This window comes from Triticum urartu, chromosome 2, assembly GCF_003073215.2.
Source record: "Triticum urartu cultivar G1812 chromosome 2, Tu2.1, whole genome shotgun sequence".
NCBI lineage: Eukaryota > Viridiplantae > Streptophyta > Magnoliopsida > Poales > Poaceae > Triticum > Triticum urartu.
Genome location: NC_053023.1, coordinates 10,006,718 through 10,023,513, shown reverse-complemented (window position 1 = coordinate 10,023,513; position 16,796 = coordinate 10,006,718). Strand labels below are relative to the sequence as shown.

Genomic DNA, 16,796 nt, shown 5'->3' with positions numbered 1-16,796 from the left:
TCCGGAGGTAAAGATTTATATATAGGAAGTCCAGTTTCGGCCAGCGGGAAGGTTTCGGGGGTTACCGGTATTGTACCGGGACCACCGGAAGGGTCCCGGGGGTCCACCGGATGGGGCCACCTATCCCGGAGGGCCCCATGGGCTGAAGTGGCGTGGGAACCAGCCCCTCATGGGCTGGTGCGCCCCACCCAAGGGCCCAAGGCGCCTAGGGTTGGAAACCCTAGGGGGCGTTGCCCCCCGAGGGGGCATGCGCCCCCTGGTTGGAAACCCTAAGGGGGTCGTTGCCCCCAGGGGCCGCCGCCCCCCCCTTTTAGATGGGATCTCCAAGGGGGCATGCGCCCCCCTAGCCCCTATATATAGTGGAAGGGAGGGAGGGTAGCCGCACCTTGCTCTTGGCGCCTCCCTCTCCCTCCGTAACACCTCTCCTCCCCGCTTGTGCTTGGCGAAGCCCTGCCGGGATCCTACTGCATCCACCACCACGCCGTCGTGCTGCTGGATCTTCATCAACCTCTCCTTCCCCCTTCCTGGATCAAGAAGGAGGAGACGTCTTCCCAACCGTACGTGTGTTGAACGCGGAGGTGCTGTCCGTTCGGCACTTGGTCATCGGTGATTTGGATCACGGCGAGTACGACTCCATCATCCCTGTTCACTTGAACGCTTCCGCTCGTGATCTACAAGGGTATGTAGATGCACTCCTCTCTCCCTCGTTGCTAGATGACTCCATAGATTAATCTTGGTGATGCGTAGAAAATTTTAAAATTCTGCTACGTTCCCCAACAGATTCTTCATCGCACGTTGTGGGATGGTTATATGATCCAATTATATTAGCATTGTTGAGAGATTGCACTAGTGAAAGTACGGACCATAGGCCTCATTTTCAAGCATTGCAATACCGTTTATGCTTCGTTTTATCAATTGCTACCTTGCTGTTTTTTATTGTCCCTATTACAAAAATCAATATCTGCTATATTTACTACACTTGTATCACCATTTCTTCGCCGAACTGGTGCACCTATACAATTTACCATTGTATTTGGTGTGTTGAGGACACAAGAGACTTTTTATTATTTGGTTGCAGGGTTGTTGGAGAGAGACCATCTTCATCCTACACCTCCCACGAATTGAAAAACTTTAGGTCATCCACTTAAGGGAAAATTGCTATACTGTCCTAGAAAACTCTGTGCTTGGAGACCCAACATGAGTCTACAAGAACAAGTTGTGTAGTAGACATCATCTATCTACCTATACAAGATTTGATCCTTGCAAATAATGAGTTCAAGGGGATCGACAACCCTTTTGCCCGCGTTGGGTGTAAGTACTTGCTTTTGTGTGTGTAGGTGTTGTTCACGAGGATTTATGTGGTTCTCCTATTGGTTCGATAAAGCTTGGTTATCAACTGAGGGAAATACTTACCACTACTATATTGCTTCGCCCTTCCTCTTTGGGGAAAATTCTAACGCAGCTCACAAGTAGCAATCAACATGCTCGATAAATACATGATCATGCACACCCATCAATATATGCATGTCAAAGGCGAAAACCTACCGAAATGTGTCTTCCCTACCTTGTTGATATCATCAAGACACAAGTTGGGGCACCTCAGATATAGATATGGATAACACCATTGCTACTTGTGAGTTGCGTTGGGTTTTCCCCGAAGAGGAAGGGTGAAGCAATATAGTAGGAAATAGTATTTCCCCCAGTAGAGAACCAAGGTTATTGAACCAATAGAAGATCCACGCAAACAACCGTCGACGGTACGTACACACACAAGAGCAAATACTTGCACCCAACGCGGGCAAGATGGTTACCAATCCCCTTGTACTCGTTAATTGCAATGATCAAATCTCATAGTAGGTGATAGATAAATTGCAAACTAAAATAAAAGTAAATAAATTGTAGCAAGGTATTTTTGGTTTTAGTAATATGATTAAAATAGACATGGGAGCCATCGTTATCACTAGAGGCATCTCTCTCATAAAAATAGCATTGGGTAGACAAACTACTGTTCGGCAATTGACAGAAAAGCGCATAATTATGACGTTATTCATGGCATGATCATGTACATAGGCATTACATCCATGACAAGTAGACCGACTCCTTCATGCATCTACTACTGTTACTCCACTTCTAGAACGCTTCTATGCTTGCCTCTCTATGTATTAAGTTCATGACAAATAGAGTAATGCATGAAGTATGGCAACATAATGTAGATATAATAAAATCAAGTAATATGATTAAACCCCGTTGTTTTCTCCTTAATAGAAAAAATACAAATACGTGCCTCGCTACCCCTTCTGTCACTGGATGAGGACACCGCAAGATTGAACCTACTACTATGCACCACTCCCGTTGAAGACAAATCAATCTAGTTGGCCAAACCAAACTGATAGATCGGAGAACATTACATAGCTATAGCAATCATACATAATAAAGTTTAGAAAAGACTCAATTACTTCCAGTGAATAACTGATTATAAACCCACAATTCATTGGATCCCAATAAACACACTACAAAAGAAGATTATATCGAATAGAACTCCGAGGAAAACATTGTATTGAAGATCAGAGAGAGAGAGCCATCTAGCTAATCACTATGGACTCGTAGGTCTTGTAGGAACTACTCACACATCATCGAAGGTGTAGCAAAGTTGATGTAGAAGCCCTCCATGATCAATTCCCCATCCGACAGAGTACCGTCGAAGGCCTCCATATGTGATCACGGAAGAATAGAGACTCACGGTGGCGAAAAAAATGTTTCAGTGGTGCCTTCAAGGGTTTCCCAATATTGGAGAATTTATAACGTTGGAATTAGATCAAACGGAGCCACGGGGGCCCCACAAGGCAACAGGGCGCGCTCTGTTGTCTTGCCATCTCCTCGTTTCTTGTCTGGACTCCTCCCGAAACTTCCAAGGTCTCTTTTGGTCCAGAAAAAATCATCAAAAAGTTTCGTCATGTTTGGACTCCTTCGGTATGGATTTTCTGTAAAACCAAAAACAAGAAGAAAACAACAACGGGCACTAGGCACTAGGTTAATAGATTACTTCCTAATAATAATATAAAATTGCATATAAAGTATATAAAATTGATAATATAATAGCATGAAACAATAAAAGAAATTATAGATACATAGAAGATGTATCAGTCGTCCACAACTGGAACATGAATACAAAGCAAACACCAACAATATCCATCTCACTTTCCATATATTTAAACCAGCGCATTCAACCACTTCTCAAAACATCAAATGGTGTGAACCACGATCCCCTTACTCAAAAGAGGGAAGATAAGAGCCCCCCATTTCATACCCTAGCCCGGCCCTGCCCAATCCAACCCAACCTAACCGAGGCAAAAACCCCTTAGCTCCAGCACCACAACAGGCCAGGCTGGGCTGCCCATACCTCACACAACCCACTCCAGGGGTCCAAAGCTAACCAACCCACACTAGGAAGTCATGATTCTCCTCGTTAAAAGTGTCAATTTTAGGAACAACATGCTTGATAATACATGACATGCATAATCAATACATCTACACCAAAGGCAAAAATTTACCAGAATGCATTGCCTCTACATTGTCGATATTCATTACGACACATGTCGAAATGCATTAGATATGGGAATGGATAACTTCAGTTACAATAGCAAAGCAAATACAAAGTAGGTACCAATGATATTCATCCTACTTTCCCTGAACTTAAACTACTCCATTCAACCAAGACAAGTGCCCATCATTACATACCTTAACCCGACCCCCAAAATCCTCAGAACTGTGCATGCCCAACCAAGGATCCAATAACCATCACTTACTAGTAGAATTAAAAAAAAACTTCCAGTTATTGCGAAAACACCAATTTTGAAGTCATGTTTGTCCTCTATTAGTGGGGATGAACAACATGCTTGGTAATACACGTCCACTATAATCGATACATGCATGCCAAAAGCGGAAACCAATCAAACATGAACATGCATTGGCTTTACCTTGATGGTATTCATCACAACACAAGTTGGATCACCTCGGATATAGAACTGATTAACGAACATGAGCATGCATATGTAGCCATAATTCTCATGAAAAGTGTCGGCCTTGGGAATCCGCTTGCTCGATAGTATATGATCATGCACAATCAATATATGCATTTCAAAGGTGAAAACCTACGGAAATGCGCCTTCCCTACCTTGTCGGTACACATCAAAACACAAGTCGGGATACCTGGATATGGAAATGGATAACCCTGGCCACAAATGGGACGTAAATCCAACGTAGACACCAACAATATCCATCGTACTTCCCATAGATTCAAACTAGCAGATTCAATCAATTATCAAAAGCACAAAAATGACGGGAACCACCATTCTCTTATTCAGAAAGGAGAAGACAAGGGGCCCATTTCAGACCATATCTCGACCCTGCCCAACCCAACCCAACTCACAGCCCACAGCCCACAGGGCCCGACCCGACCCAGCCCAACATCCTCAAAACTGCGCATGCCCAACCAATGACCCAAATATTACCATCATTTACTGATAGAATTAAAAAAAATACTTCTAGTTACTCCGAAAAGACCAATTTTGAAAGTCATATTGTCCTCTATTAGCGGGGATGGACAACATGCTTGCCAATACATGTCCACGGATAATCGACACATGCATGCCAAAAGCGGAAACCAATCAAACATGAACATGCATCGGCTTTATCTTGAAGGTATTCATCACAACACAAGTTGGACCACCTCAGATATATAACCGATTAACGAACACGAGTATGCATATGTAGTCATATAATTCTCCTCATGAAAAGTGTCGACCTTGGGAATTAGCATGCTCGACATTGTATGATCGTGCACAATCAATACATGCATGTCAAAGTAAAGACACTTTGACTTTGAGCAAAATTTATATGTAGACTAAAAAGGACCGGAGGGAGTACAAAACAGATACCAACAACAATCATTTAAGTTCCCATAGAATTAAACGAGCGCATTCAACCACTTCTCAAACCACAAAATGACGCAAACCACAATTCTCATGTTAAAAAAAGGTGGAAGACAAGAGCCCCACATTTCACACCGTAGCTCAGCCCGGCCCGACCCAGGCAAATATCAGGCCGGGCCGGGCAGCCCGCAGCCCACACGAGGGGTCCAAATCTAAGCAGCATCCACGAGAAGATCCGAAAGCGAGCCCGTCGCCAGCATTAATTGATGGCCAGTTTTAAATCACCCACGTCCCCCAGAGCACCAGGATTTCCCATCCCGACACACACACACACACATACACATACACCCCTCCACATCCCCCAGCCGTCGATCTCCGCGATCGGACGGCCGCGACCCCGCCTCCGCCCGTGGGCTCGGCTCGCTTTCGCCCACCCCACCCCTGAAAAACGCCGCAACCCACCCCACCCATCATCGTCGCCCCTCCCACTCTCTCTCCCCCCTATTTTCCTCCTCGAGCCCCGAGACGCAGGCGACAGCGCAGCAGGCAGAGGCAGCAGCGGACGGGAGGAACCGGGCTCCCCCTCCCCCCCCTCCGCTCCTCGTCCCTCCCTCCCACGCCGCCGATCGGCCGATCGGGAGGAAGGAAGGGGGCCGATCGGGAGGCGCTGCGCCGGACGCACGGACGGCGCTCTGGGTCCGTACGTTTCTTGATTCCCCTTTGCCCCTGCTTTGGTCTCCGGCGTCGTCGTGGTGGGGGAGGAGCGCGGGTGGTTGTGCGGAGAGGAGTGGTTGGTTCTTGGAGGAGCGGGACGGCGGGTCTGGATTGGGGGTGCCCGGATGGGGTCGATTTGCGGGCCGGCGCTGCGGGGTGCTGAGATCTGCGCGGGGCGGATCTGGGGGCCTCCGTTCCTCGGGGTCTCGCGGGTGGATTGGTCCGAATTTCGTCGATTCGGGGTCTGTTTTGTGGTAGGAGAGGATTCCGTGGTGAAAAAGTGAATCTTTGCTCGGGGTAGACAGGATAAGGCGCTCGACCTATGCTTATTCGTGGTCGTGTTCCTAGAAGGCCGTCGATGTGCTACCTAACCTAGTCTGTATGTAATCTTGCCCCGAGGTCTAGAGATGGGCTGCACGCCATGGGGGCATGGGACAGGCACGGGATTTTGGTACAAGCCCATCCCTTTACAGGGTCACAAACAATCGGAGCTGTTCCAAATTATTGCGTTTGCCGATTTTGACTTGTTACTTCTATGACTTGTTATGTGCTTATGTGATTCCATTTCCATTCCGGACAGAAACTAATTAACCTGTGATGCTCTCTTTTCTAGGCTGAAGCCAGGGAGACAGTTTCGTAGCCGGAGGCTGCAAGGGCTTCCATCATTTGTCTCTGTGATTCGTTGCTGCTCTTGGACTTGAGGTATGTATGTATGCCACCTGCATCCCACATTGCTCCTTCTGGTTATAATGGTGATGTATTTGGACTGGTGTTTATTTATAGAGTTTCCTGCAGTGTAATGACTCTACTTGATCTTGATGTATAGAAACATGGTAATTTATAGTATGATTTCGATGTACATGTACATGGTCCTTTTGTATTTGCCGTGCTGAGGCCAAATGTTTATTGCCATTTGACCAGTATAAGCGATTAGTCCTGTGCATCCTGTATTAAAGTTTTTTTTTACTTTTATCTGTATTCAACACACAATATACAATGGGTACAGTCCTATTTGATTCAGTATTTTATTTTGTATGACTTGTCTCTCGGCATTGGTTGTGAGATTCTTATGGGTTTCAGCTCTAGCCTACCCCAACTTGTTTGGGACTAAAGGCTTTGTTGTCTCTCAGCATTCTAGACAAATGTAGTTGCGTCGTTGATCCTCTCTCCTCTGTTTAGTAAGCTGTAAAACTAGTCTTGGTAATGTGGGGTCCGTCTTGCACATGCATATATTAGTTAATGGATATGCTTCAAGAAACCTCAACAAAGTAGGTGCACAGTCTGCACATAGTTTATTGTTGTTTCTGTTATTTCTGCACCTGCTATATGTTGTGACTGTTCCTTACTATTTTCCATCTGTCCTATTTGCCAGGATTATCTACTTCAAGTTTCAACCGATGCTTATTAGCGAGTGATTGTTTATTCTACTGAAATCATTTGAGCTCCTCATCAAGTCACCAAGGAACACAGGTTTTGATGCAACATAATAGGGTCACTATGCTGTCTTCCTCGGAAACATGCCACCTTGGTTCTAGTTCCAACAACCAGGCTATCGATCAGCAGAACCCTGCTGTTGATGAGCATAATCTACTTCCTGATACCCTAGAGAGTGAGAACTACCCACACTATGTTCTCAATAGTCACGAGGTGGGAATGCCAAGTGGAGGCATGATTGGTCAGCAAAATACAAGCTTGAGTTTGTGGGATTCACCTGGTTCTAGCTCCGCGGGCTTCCTAGCGGATCATGATAGCCTTTTACAGGCCAAAAGGGAACATTTTGCACCTGCTTTGTCTATAGGCGGCCCTTTAATCATCGAAGGGAGAAGACGAGAAAGCAGTAGTTCATTGCCTTCACACAACTTAAACATAGACCTGAACATTAATCAGGCTGATCAATTTGAGACCGGGAATGTTGATATGGTTCAGAGTAATGGACACTCTGGGATGAATACTTATCCTCCGAATAGAGGTCTTTCGACCACTGAAAATGTTCTTCGTCGTGAAATTTCTCCTGGTGCTATAAGAAGTTCCTTGCATTCTGCAAACTTTTTTGATGGTACAGCAGGCCAAGAAACCGGTGGAAGTTCTTCACATACTGTGAACCATTTTCGGTCATCTATCAAGAGAAAGAATGTTGCTGGAAGTCTCGGAGAGTCTTCTGCCAATGGGAGTTCACGCAATCATTGCCAAAACAATGATATGCTGCTACCTTCGCTGTCCAGTCATGAAAGTACTGCTAATTTAAATATGACCTCTGTAAACTATGGTTTTTCATACCCTCCCATGGAGCAATTGGACCAGAATACTGATACCTCAGATGATGACATTTTTTCTGACCCTTATACACTATCTGGTCATCTGCATGAAAGTCAAAGATTCCTGAGAAATACCCGGATGAGAATAAGCGCCAATGAGTATGAGCAATCACTCTCTAATCTGCTGCCTGAGGAAAGTTTCAGGTGTTCAGCTCATCAGCCTGCGCGGCAACAGTCTTCTTTTACGCCAGTGCAACCTAGAGGAGTGAGTTCTTCAGCAAGTTCTCAAAATCGTCCTCATGTACCTGCTGTTGCTCAATTCTCGCAAAGTCTGCAGCGACATCCATCAAATGGTAATTTCGGTTCAAGAGCAGGGAGTTCTGCTGATACAATAAATCCGACACCTGCTTCACAAGATCCTGGTAGCAGCCTGGCAAGAAGCAATCTCCCTGAGCCCTTTATGCTAGGTCCGTCGTTGTTTACTACTGATTCAACAAACTTGCTATCTGCACCCGGAAGCAGAAGTAACCAGCAAAATCCCGGCTCCAGCTCTACACTTCGAGCTGCTGCAAATGTAGGACCCCAACAGGTTCCTGGGTTGAATTCATCTCAGCCAAGTTCAGCCGCAAGAGGTTCAGCTGATGTACCCAGGAGAGCCTCACTTGCTGCTAGTGTTTCTCATTCCAGAAGTCCAAGTATTGCATTGCAGCACCGTGGGCATTCATCTTCATCACACGAGATTCGGAACCATCAACCAGGATCAAGCGCTCGTGCAAGTCTGCAACACTACTCCAGGGCAGTTCCTCCCTCTATTGATAGGCAAAACCCAGGTTACTTGGACCTTCAGTCTTTTATGCAGAGCATCGCTGCTTCAAGAGAAGGAAGCAGGACGGTCTCAGAGGTATGCTTCCCTGGAGTAATTCCATCTAATATTCTTCCGTTCTTACTAAGCACAGGTGTGGATATGTAGTTCCATATTTATCTTAAATTGATGATGTGCTGCAAGGAAAGTTCCCTTTGTCTATCTCTGTTTTTTTACCTTCCTTACTATGTTTCTCAAAGAGGATATTATTTTCATTTGCTGGCTAATAACCCGCACTAAAATCCACTTTTCATGTGAAGTTTATTTCCGTGTGAGCTATTTCATCTTCTTGCCTTGCGATTTGCACTTGAATTATGAACTATTTCTTATCTGGCAATATCCCCACTTGAATTATGAACTATTTCTTATAAAGTTACTCAACCTTTCCTTTCCTTTGTTGGTCTATGAACCTATCCTTGAATATCTCTACAATGTATTAATTATTTCCTACTGTAGATGTGTTCCGCTGTTGCAAATGGCTTTTTTTTTCTCTTACCTGCTCTGTAAGGTAGTTTGCAAATCAAATGTAGCTTCGGTACCTCTGAGCTGATACCGGGATGACTTCAGAATCTTCTGAATTCAGCATTTTCCAGTAATCTAATAAATTTATTACTTACTTTTTCTGCTTCTAAAATTTTGCCATATGTTTTTTTCTTGTACAGCTTCGTAATGTGGTTGAACAAATTCGTCAGGGGAGAAGTGCTGCTAGACTGGAGGTGAGAATGGTTTATTTAATACACACTGTTATATTTCAATTAGCTTCTGGATCGGGTGTGAATTATGGAACTTAACCTTCAATTTGCTGAAGTTGCTTTTCATGTTCAATTCTATTGTCTGCGACAACAACTTAGTTTGTTGAACATACTGGTCTCCTGATAACAAATGTGAAACTTGCCTGTATACTTAAACGTAAATGTGTTAGTTTTGCTAAGCAACCAATTTTGTAAGCCCTAAGTTCTTACTACTAGTGCCATACAAATTGTACTCGTCCAAGTACCAATTATTGACCAGATAGTTCATGTTCCTACTTATTGTTTGCCGCTTAACAATATTGGCATTAAAAAGGCAAATATTAAATCTCCTGTGCCAGCTGTTATAGTACAAGTGCCTTTAAGTACAGTCTAAAAGCTGCTAACAATCATAGTACCTCTTTCATTCCAAATAATGAAGTTACCTTTCCCCCTGAATTCAATATTTGGTGAAAGAAGGACGTGCATTGACAGAACTTGTTCATTTGCATCTATGTCATGTACTACGAACCACAATGCTTCCACCACAGGTATCCTTTTTTACGCTATTTATGTGTATCCTTCAACCAGGAATATTTTTTTAAAAAAGGTGAAAGACTGATGGACTGTCATTTAAGATTTGATTATTCGCATAGTTTTCATACTTTCAAGTACACTTAAGGTTCTTCAACGGCAAGTGATGTATATATGTTACTGCTAATATCTATTCTTTTACTGGAATAGCTATATAATAATGGCATTGATGTTTGGGCAGGATTTTCTTGTTGATCGTCAACTTATCAGGAGAGCCAGTTTGGTTGATAGGCATCGTGAAATGCGGCTTGATGTGGATAACATGTCATATGAGGTAATAAACTAGTAGCAGCACCTTCACCCCATTCCTAGATCACAAGTCTGTGTTATCTATCCCTCGGTCAGAAATCCTATCATGGACTGCTCTGATACTGATTTTTTCCCCTTAAATATGTCCATGCCAAGCTTATTGCTTTCCTTTCCATGAAAATAACACCCTGTGACATGGCTTTAAATAAGTACCAGGATATACAATATAAACTTGGGATGAGACGGGCCTGGCCTAGCCCTTGGAACTAGTGATAGGGACAAATAACAATTTGGAAAGCTTTGTATTAGTTTATTCCTTCAGAACTTGAATCAAGGACAGTAATTCCAGGTGGGGACCTGTCACTCTTGGCAGGATCTAACCAGATTCAAGTTCGCTGTTTCAATTTTGATGACCAGTGCTATATCGGCTATGGTCCTAGGCTTTTATAGTTCTCTGTAACTAATTCCTTTATACTACATGTTTGGAGCTGACACGAGTGGTACATTGTAACTAGTCCGCGACCTGAAAGTGTGGTTTAAGTGGTACCATTTGTATGACATTGTTGAATTTGTGTTCAATTACTGCAATTTGCTGTGGTTTATCCAGGAACTGTTGGCACTTGGTGAACGTATTGGGCATGTAAGTACTGGACTCAGTGAGGAGAAAATAATGAGTGGCTTGAAGCAGTGGAAGTATCTCCACATACCATTGGAGGAACCTGCAACAGTTATTGAACCATGCTGTATTTGCCAGGTAATTCAAAAGCTTACATTTTCTGTACTTGCTGCTGTAAATTTGCTTGATTTTAAGTCACTTTGAGAGAACATTGTCATCGTTTAGAACTTTTGAGCCCACATGATTTAACTATTGTTCAACGATTGTTTTTTAAACTTAAAAATAGCTCGCTCACTTACTGACTGAGCATACCTTATTTCGGTGTTTGCAGGAAGACTATGCCGACGGTGAGGACATGGGCAGGGTGGAGTGCGGGCACTACTTCCACACGGCGTGCATCAAGCAGTGGCTGGTGATCAAGAACACTTGCCCCATCTGTAAAAAGGCAGCGCTGGGCACCTAAACAACCGCCCGCAAGGCCGCTAGCGGCGCTCCTGTGGAAATCCGCAGGGATGCCCCCCTCCCCTGTTCCCCCCTTTACTAGACCAAGTGGGTTATAAGCGGCAAAGCAAGCATGCAACACCTCTTTTCCTTCTCCCAAGAAGCAACGTCGTCAAGGGCACGACGGGCAGGTGGAAATTATACCTATAGGCGGCGGGGTACCACATGGCACCCCTCTTACTGAATGGAAAAGCCGACATTGGCTGTAGTAGACCTGGATGGAGTTGGTTTCTGCTTCTGTTCAAACCTAGATTTGATGATATTCAAAATTTATTGAAATGACATTGTTACATTTTAACCGGGCGGTTAATCTCGTTTCCCTCTTGTGCCTGGCTGCGGTTTGGGTTGAGCTACGTAAGTGGCATGTAAATGGGGATGAAATTAAGCTGTAAGCAACTTAGGGAAACAATGTGGATGATGATCCCTTGGCTAGCTATCAAGGAAACAAACGGGTTTAGAACTGAACGCAATGCATTTAAATATCCACTTTGTTGGACAAAAAGAAGGTTGAATTCAGAACCCTACATGTTAGGGATATAACCCCGTGCTATAACCCGCCTTGAAAGGGCCGGTTCAGGCTGATCAAGACGCCAGAGCCAGAGGGGCGGCTCAAAGATGGGCCGGCTTAAGGCCCAAGGCCAGAAGACGGCATGCGGCCTGGAGATGTAAGCCGCCCGATGATGACTTGTCATAGAAGGCAAGGTGACCCGATGATGACTTGTCATAGAAGGCAAGGTGACTTAGAGTTATGATCGGTCACAGATCATGACCCCGACCTGGACTCTTGTAAGCAGGTGGCCTCAACCTGTATATAAAGGCGAGTCCCTGCATAGAATAGGGGCAAGTTATAATCAATCGAGAGCTAGGTCAAGCGAATCCGTTTCTTTGTAATCAATACTCAAGCAATAAGCAGAAAAGAAGTAGGCTTTTACCACCATCGTGAGGGGCCGAATCTGAATAAATCGTGTCTCTCGTCCCGCTCAACCCTGACAAGCTAATCACCTAATTGCAATGACCTTACGACAAAGTCCTCACACTAAGACATCTGTCGTGACAAAACCACGACACTACTCATATGACTACGAGTGCCTCGGAGAGACCGAGCATCGACACCAAGTCTAGGAATTTAAACAACCATACAAATAAGTTACTCTCTCTGATTCATGTTAAATGTCGTGGTTTTAGTTCAAATAGAAAATAAGGGACGGTAGCGCATACAAAACATGTAATAGAAGAGATATGTTGCTTTTTCTCCCAAAAGCGGCCACCACCCGGCAAGCGTCGTAAAAGCAATCTCAAAAAAGGAAAGAAAAAGAGGACCAAAGTGGCCGGGTTGCACCGCGCAGCAGGAATAACGGAAACAAAGCAAGGTCCAACTGCATCCTATTTTGATTTTGATATATCTCATCGTTCATGCCGAACGGTTGCATCCTATTTTGTGTGTATTGCATGCATGTGCTCCAAGTTATGCAGCGTAAGAAGAATTTGTAGCTTTTTATGCGTGGTCATCATTTCGATCAAATTTCTTTTGGTCATTGTCCTAAAGAGGCTAATGTAGCTGCTCATATTCTTGCTAGTCAGCTGGTGCATTCACATTATCCCCCAGAAAAAAAAAATGCAAAGAAGCGGCAAAAATATAGGGCTCTGCGTCAGACCATGGCATACACGGGCACAGCCAAAAGTAACACATCTGCGTCTGCTCCACAGGCCCGGCAAGCAGCCGAGCTGAACGTTTAATACAAATTGAACTAAAACCACGATAAGTAATTTGGAACGGAGGAAGTACTTGTTAGGTACGCCCTTAAAGCATCCGGCGGTAGTAGAAACGAGGTACCGGACTGAAATTGGTGCAAGCGTTTGATGTATATATCGGCACCAGGGACTCGTACGTGTTATACAGACAAAACTCTGTTTTCAGGAGATTGGTTCTGGTGTGATCAAGACGTGGCTTCCAAAGGCATGTACAATGGTTGATAAGATACTTTTATCTTGAATCTTGCATTTAAATTAGAGATGACAAGAAAACATATCTACAATGGGTCATCTCTTAGCCTTATCTTCAGTAACTAGTTATTCCTAAAAATATGGTGAGCCATATCGTGCTAAGAGATCATATCTTGTCTTCTCTTAAATAAGAGAAGACAAGTCTTTTCTTATGAGTTCTCTCTCATTCACCTCATTATTTATCCTACATGGCACTCCTAAGATAGCACAATTGTACATGCCCTTAAGGAAACTATACATCGGATACAGCCATATCTTGCACAAACAGGACCAAAGATTACAACAACTCTATCTGCCTAACGCACGAAATACAACATATTTCAACATCCCCTTTTCTCTATCACAACTTAACTTATCTTAGTTGGGATTGCGCCGAAAAGCTTCTTGCTGCCTGATTATCAAGGGATCTGTAAATCACCACACATATAATGGCGGAGAGCCTACCTTTGGACAAGAGCTTGTGACAATAATATCATCAACATAAATCAACATGAATATGGAGATTCCATGAATAGCTTCAGAGAGATTTTTGTCTACATGAGTTTGGTTTTGTTGCGATCTAGAAATGGCTCCTAAGGAAACTATACATCGGATAGAGCCATATTTACACAAACATAACCAAAGATTACAACACCTCTAACTTCCTACACGTACGGAATGCAACATATTTCAACATGGACGTACCATAGTTCATTTTTCATTTACTTGCTACTTGTAAACTAACTGGGGCTTCGGTATGTGAACTAACCGGGGCCATGATCTAGTCGCACCGAGCACGAGCCCGGGCCAGCTTCCTTCTTGGGTGGAAGTTCATCCAGTATGAACCAGTTTCTGCACTGCTAAGAAAAAGTACTAGCCAGAGCAGAAATCCTTACATCAGCTCACCGCATCTTCCTCTGGTCTTTTCACTACAACCAGGTTTGTTCCTTGCCTGTCGAGTCTTCATCACCATCTGGAGAACGGCCATCTTCCCTCGATAAGACCTTCGCTGTTGGCCGCTTACTCCCCATCTTGGCGGGCTTCCATTCATCTTTCTCACCATTCGTCCTACTCCTCGGGATGATCATCAGTACAAGCATTACCAACTCTCTTCGATGTCCATTGGATCATCGCTTGCTTTGTTGGTTCATCATCCTCTTCCTCTTCATCGACAACCATCTTCTATGTTGCCTTCTTGTGAATCCTTCTAACATTTCTCGCATGGTGTTGTCACCATGTACACGAGACAAGCACATAGTATTAAGCAAACCTCTTTACCAATGGCGCGCAAAAAAATTCTCATGACTGGAATTGCTAGTGTCGAACAATGTGATGTCCTGCAAGTGCACATGGTTGATTTGTAGCCTATTCAAAGTAAGAGTATTGACCCTGCACAGAGCTTAGGAAATGGTATAGCTATTTATCAGAATGTGCCCGCAAGTTATTTTCATTCCAAAGCAAAAGCTCACCGGGAAGACAATTTTCAAGAAGGATCATACTATAATTTAAGTGCACTAGAAAAAGTAATAGAGAATAGGAGAGTAATAGAAATGATGGAAACTACAATAGGGTAAGGAGTCCTTGAATAGCACGGTAAGCATGTTCACATTTGCGTACCCTAGAACGTAGAATAGGACTCATAGTGGAGCTGGTCTGCTATCGTGCTTGGATCAACCTGGTATGCCATGTGGTGGTGTGGGGTGGGGGGTGTGTGATCATATGCATGTTTGGGGGCCCAAATGACAGAACTTCTGTTAACTTGAGCCTTCATTGTTTACTTCAGTAATCACACCATGGCTGGTGCGGTACCCCCTGAGTCGCATGTACCTCCACCACTAGGCAGGAGTATAAGCAGTCAAACCTGCAATCATATCTGTTACTCTCTCCGTCCAGTAATATAAGGATATTTTTTAAGCTAGCATAGCTTAAAAACGTTCTTATATTATGGGACGGAGGGAGTAGTTTATAAATAAACAAAAACTTCAAAAGGGAGCGCCCCGGTGGACTTATTCTTCCTGTGTGATTTCGACTATGCAAGCCGCCCTCAGCTCAGGCTCCCTGCCTGGCTCGGCCATGGAAGAGAATGCATAGTAGCTCAGTAGGACAGTGTCTTGACACGGGCCTCCGTGGTAGGTGTCCATGAATGTTGTCGTCATGATGTCGTTGTTGCATGTAGGGTGTTTGCACCTCATTCCGAGGCACACACCGCAACCGGGGTGGAACCCCGAGTCCTGGCTGGCCGATAACACGAGTGATGAAAAGGTCAGCCTTGTGATGGCGGTTCCATAACCGCAGTAGCAAGCTGAAATAAAGCATCAGAGGAACATCAAGAGAACAAACAAAGAATATACGAGAAACTAGAAAGAAAATACTCCAGAAATTACCGAGGTTGATGGTGCGGAGCAGGCTGGCCCGACCATTATGAACAACCTAGTGCGGCGAATGAGGCATAATGGACCTACCAACTATAACATAGTAACATAAATATTTTTACCTGTATATATATTGCATATCATGAAAATTATTATAAAGGCATAAACATCAAGCATGTATTTTTAATTCACAAACAAAGTCTTAATACAACATGTATATGTGACCGTAGGAAACAAATAATGATGATAAGGCACATGTACTTAAATATAAAAGAAAAAATGAATAAATATAACATGGTGAAGTTGGGGGGGGGGGCATCCATCCATTCATTAGTGTTGATATTATGTTTCACAAATAATATTTTCATAATTATACATAATATTTTTATAATGCATTTCAGAATGTACATGTATTTGGCCCTTATTTGAGTAGGCCTTAGGCCGCCGCCTTTCATCATGGGCTAGGGCCGGCCCTGGTACAAACTACAACGTAGCAAAGGTTTGTTGGCCCGTCACGGTCGCCGTAGTAGGAGGCGGCCCCGATGCATACACCAAGAGCACCACACTTTGCCCCTCTTTTTTGTGTGTGAGTGATGGATGGTTCTGAGCATAGTGATGGCGCAAGTTTATATAGCCGCTCCGCGTCCTCAACATCCTGCAACACCTATTAGTTAGAATGAACGAGTTGCGCGTACATGCACCAAGGCTGGACACTCAAAGCGCGCTTGGAAAATTTTCAAGAAGGATCATACTATAATTAAAGTGCACTAGAAAAAGTAATAGAGAACAGGAGAGTAATGGAAATGATGGAAACTACAATAAGGTAAGGCGTTCTGAGGGAGTCCTTGAAGAGCAAGGTAAGCATGTTCACATTTTGCGTACCCTAGAGTGTAGAATAGGACTCATAGTGGAATTGGTCTGCTACCCCACTTGGATCAACCTGGTATAGGAGTACCACCAGAGCTAGCAGAGTATGGGGGGAGGGGGGGGG

General features: G+C 44.1%; 1 protein-coding gene across 2 annotated transcripts; it reads left to right on the top strand.

The window, feature by feature from the left end:
* Nucleotides 1-5,390: 5,390 nt before the first annotated feature.
* Nucleotides 5,391-11,748, top strand: LOC125535064 (probable E3 ubiquitin-protein ligase HIP1). Of its 2 annotated transcripts, none has more exons than XM_048698121.1 (7): nt 5,391-5,627; nt 6,259-6,347; nt 7,018-8,801; nt 9,425-9,478; nt 10,266-10,358; nt 10,941-11,087; nt 11,281-11,748. In XM_048698121.1, exons 3-7 carry the CDS (start codon nt 7,122-7,124, stop codon nt 11,410-11,412), a joined length of 2,106 nt encoding a protein of 701 aa, XP_048554078.1. In that variant the 5' UTR covers nt 5,391-5,627; nt 6,259-6,347; nt 7,018-7,121; the 3' UTR covers nt 11,413-11,748. The 2 variants fall into 2 exon arrangements, with proteins under 2 accessions (XP_048554078.1, XP_048554077.1); XM_048698120.1 differs by having other exon boundaries at nt 5,391-5,631.
* Nucleotides 11,749-16,796: the final 5,048 nt, after the last annotated feature.

Excerpts from the sequence above, each read along its gene's own strand:
- LOC125535064 (XM_048698121.1), top strand. The coding sequence starts at position 7,122 with ATGCAACATAATAGGGTCACTATGCTGTCTTCCTCGGAAACATGCCAC. Across the intron at positions 9,479-10,265 it reads GAAGTGCTGCTAGACTGGAG|GATTTTCTTGTTGATCGTCA; the intron begins GTGAGAATGGTT and ends ATGTTTGGGCAG. Across the intron at positions 11,088-11,280 it reads AACCATGCTGTATTTGCCAG|GAAGACTATGCCGACGGTGA; the intron begins GTAATTCAAAAG and ends CGGTGTTTGCAG.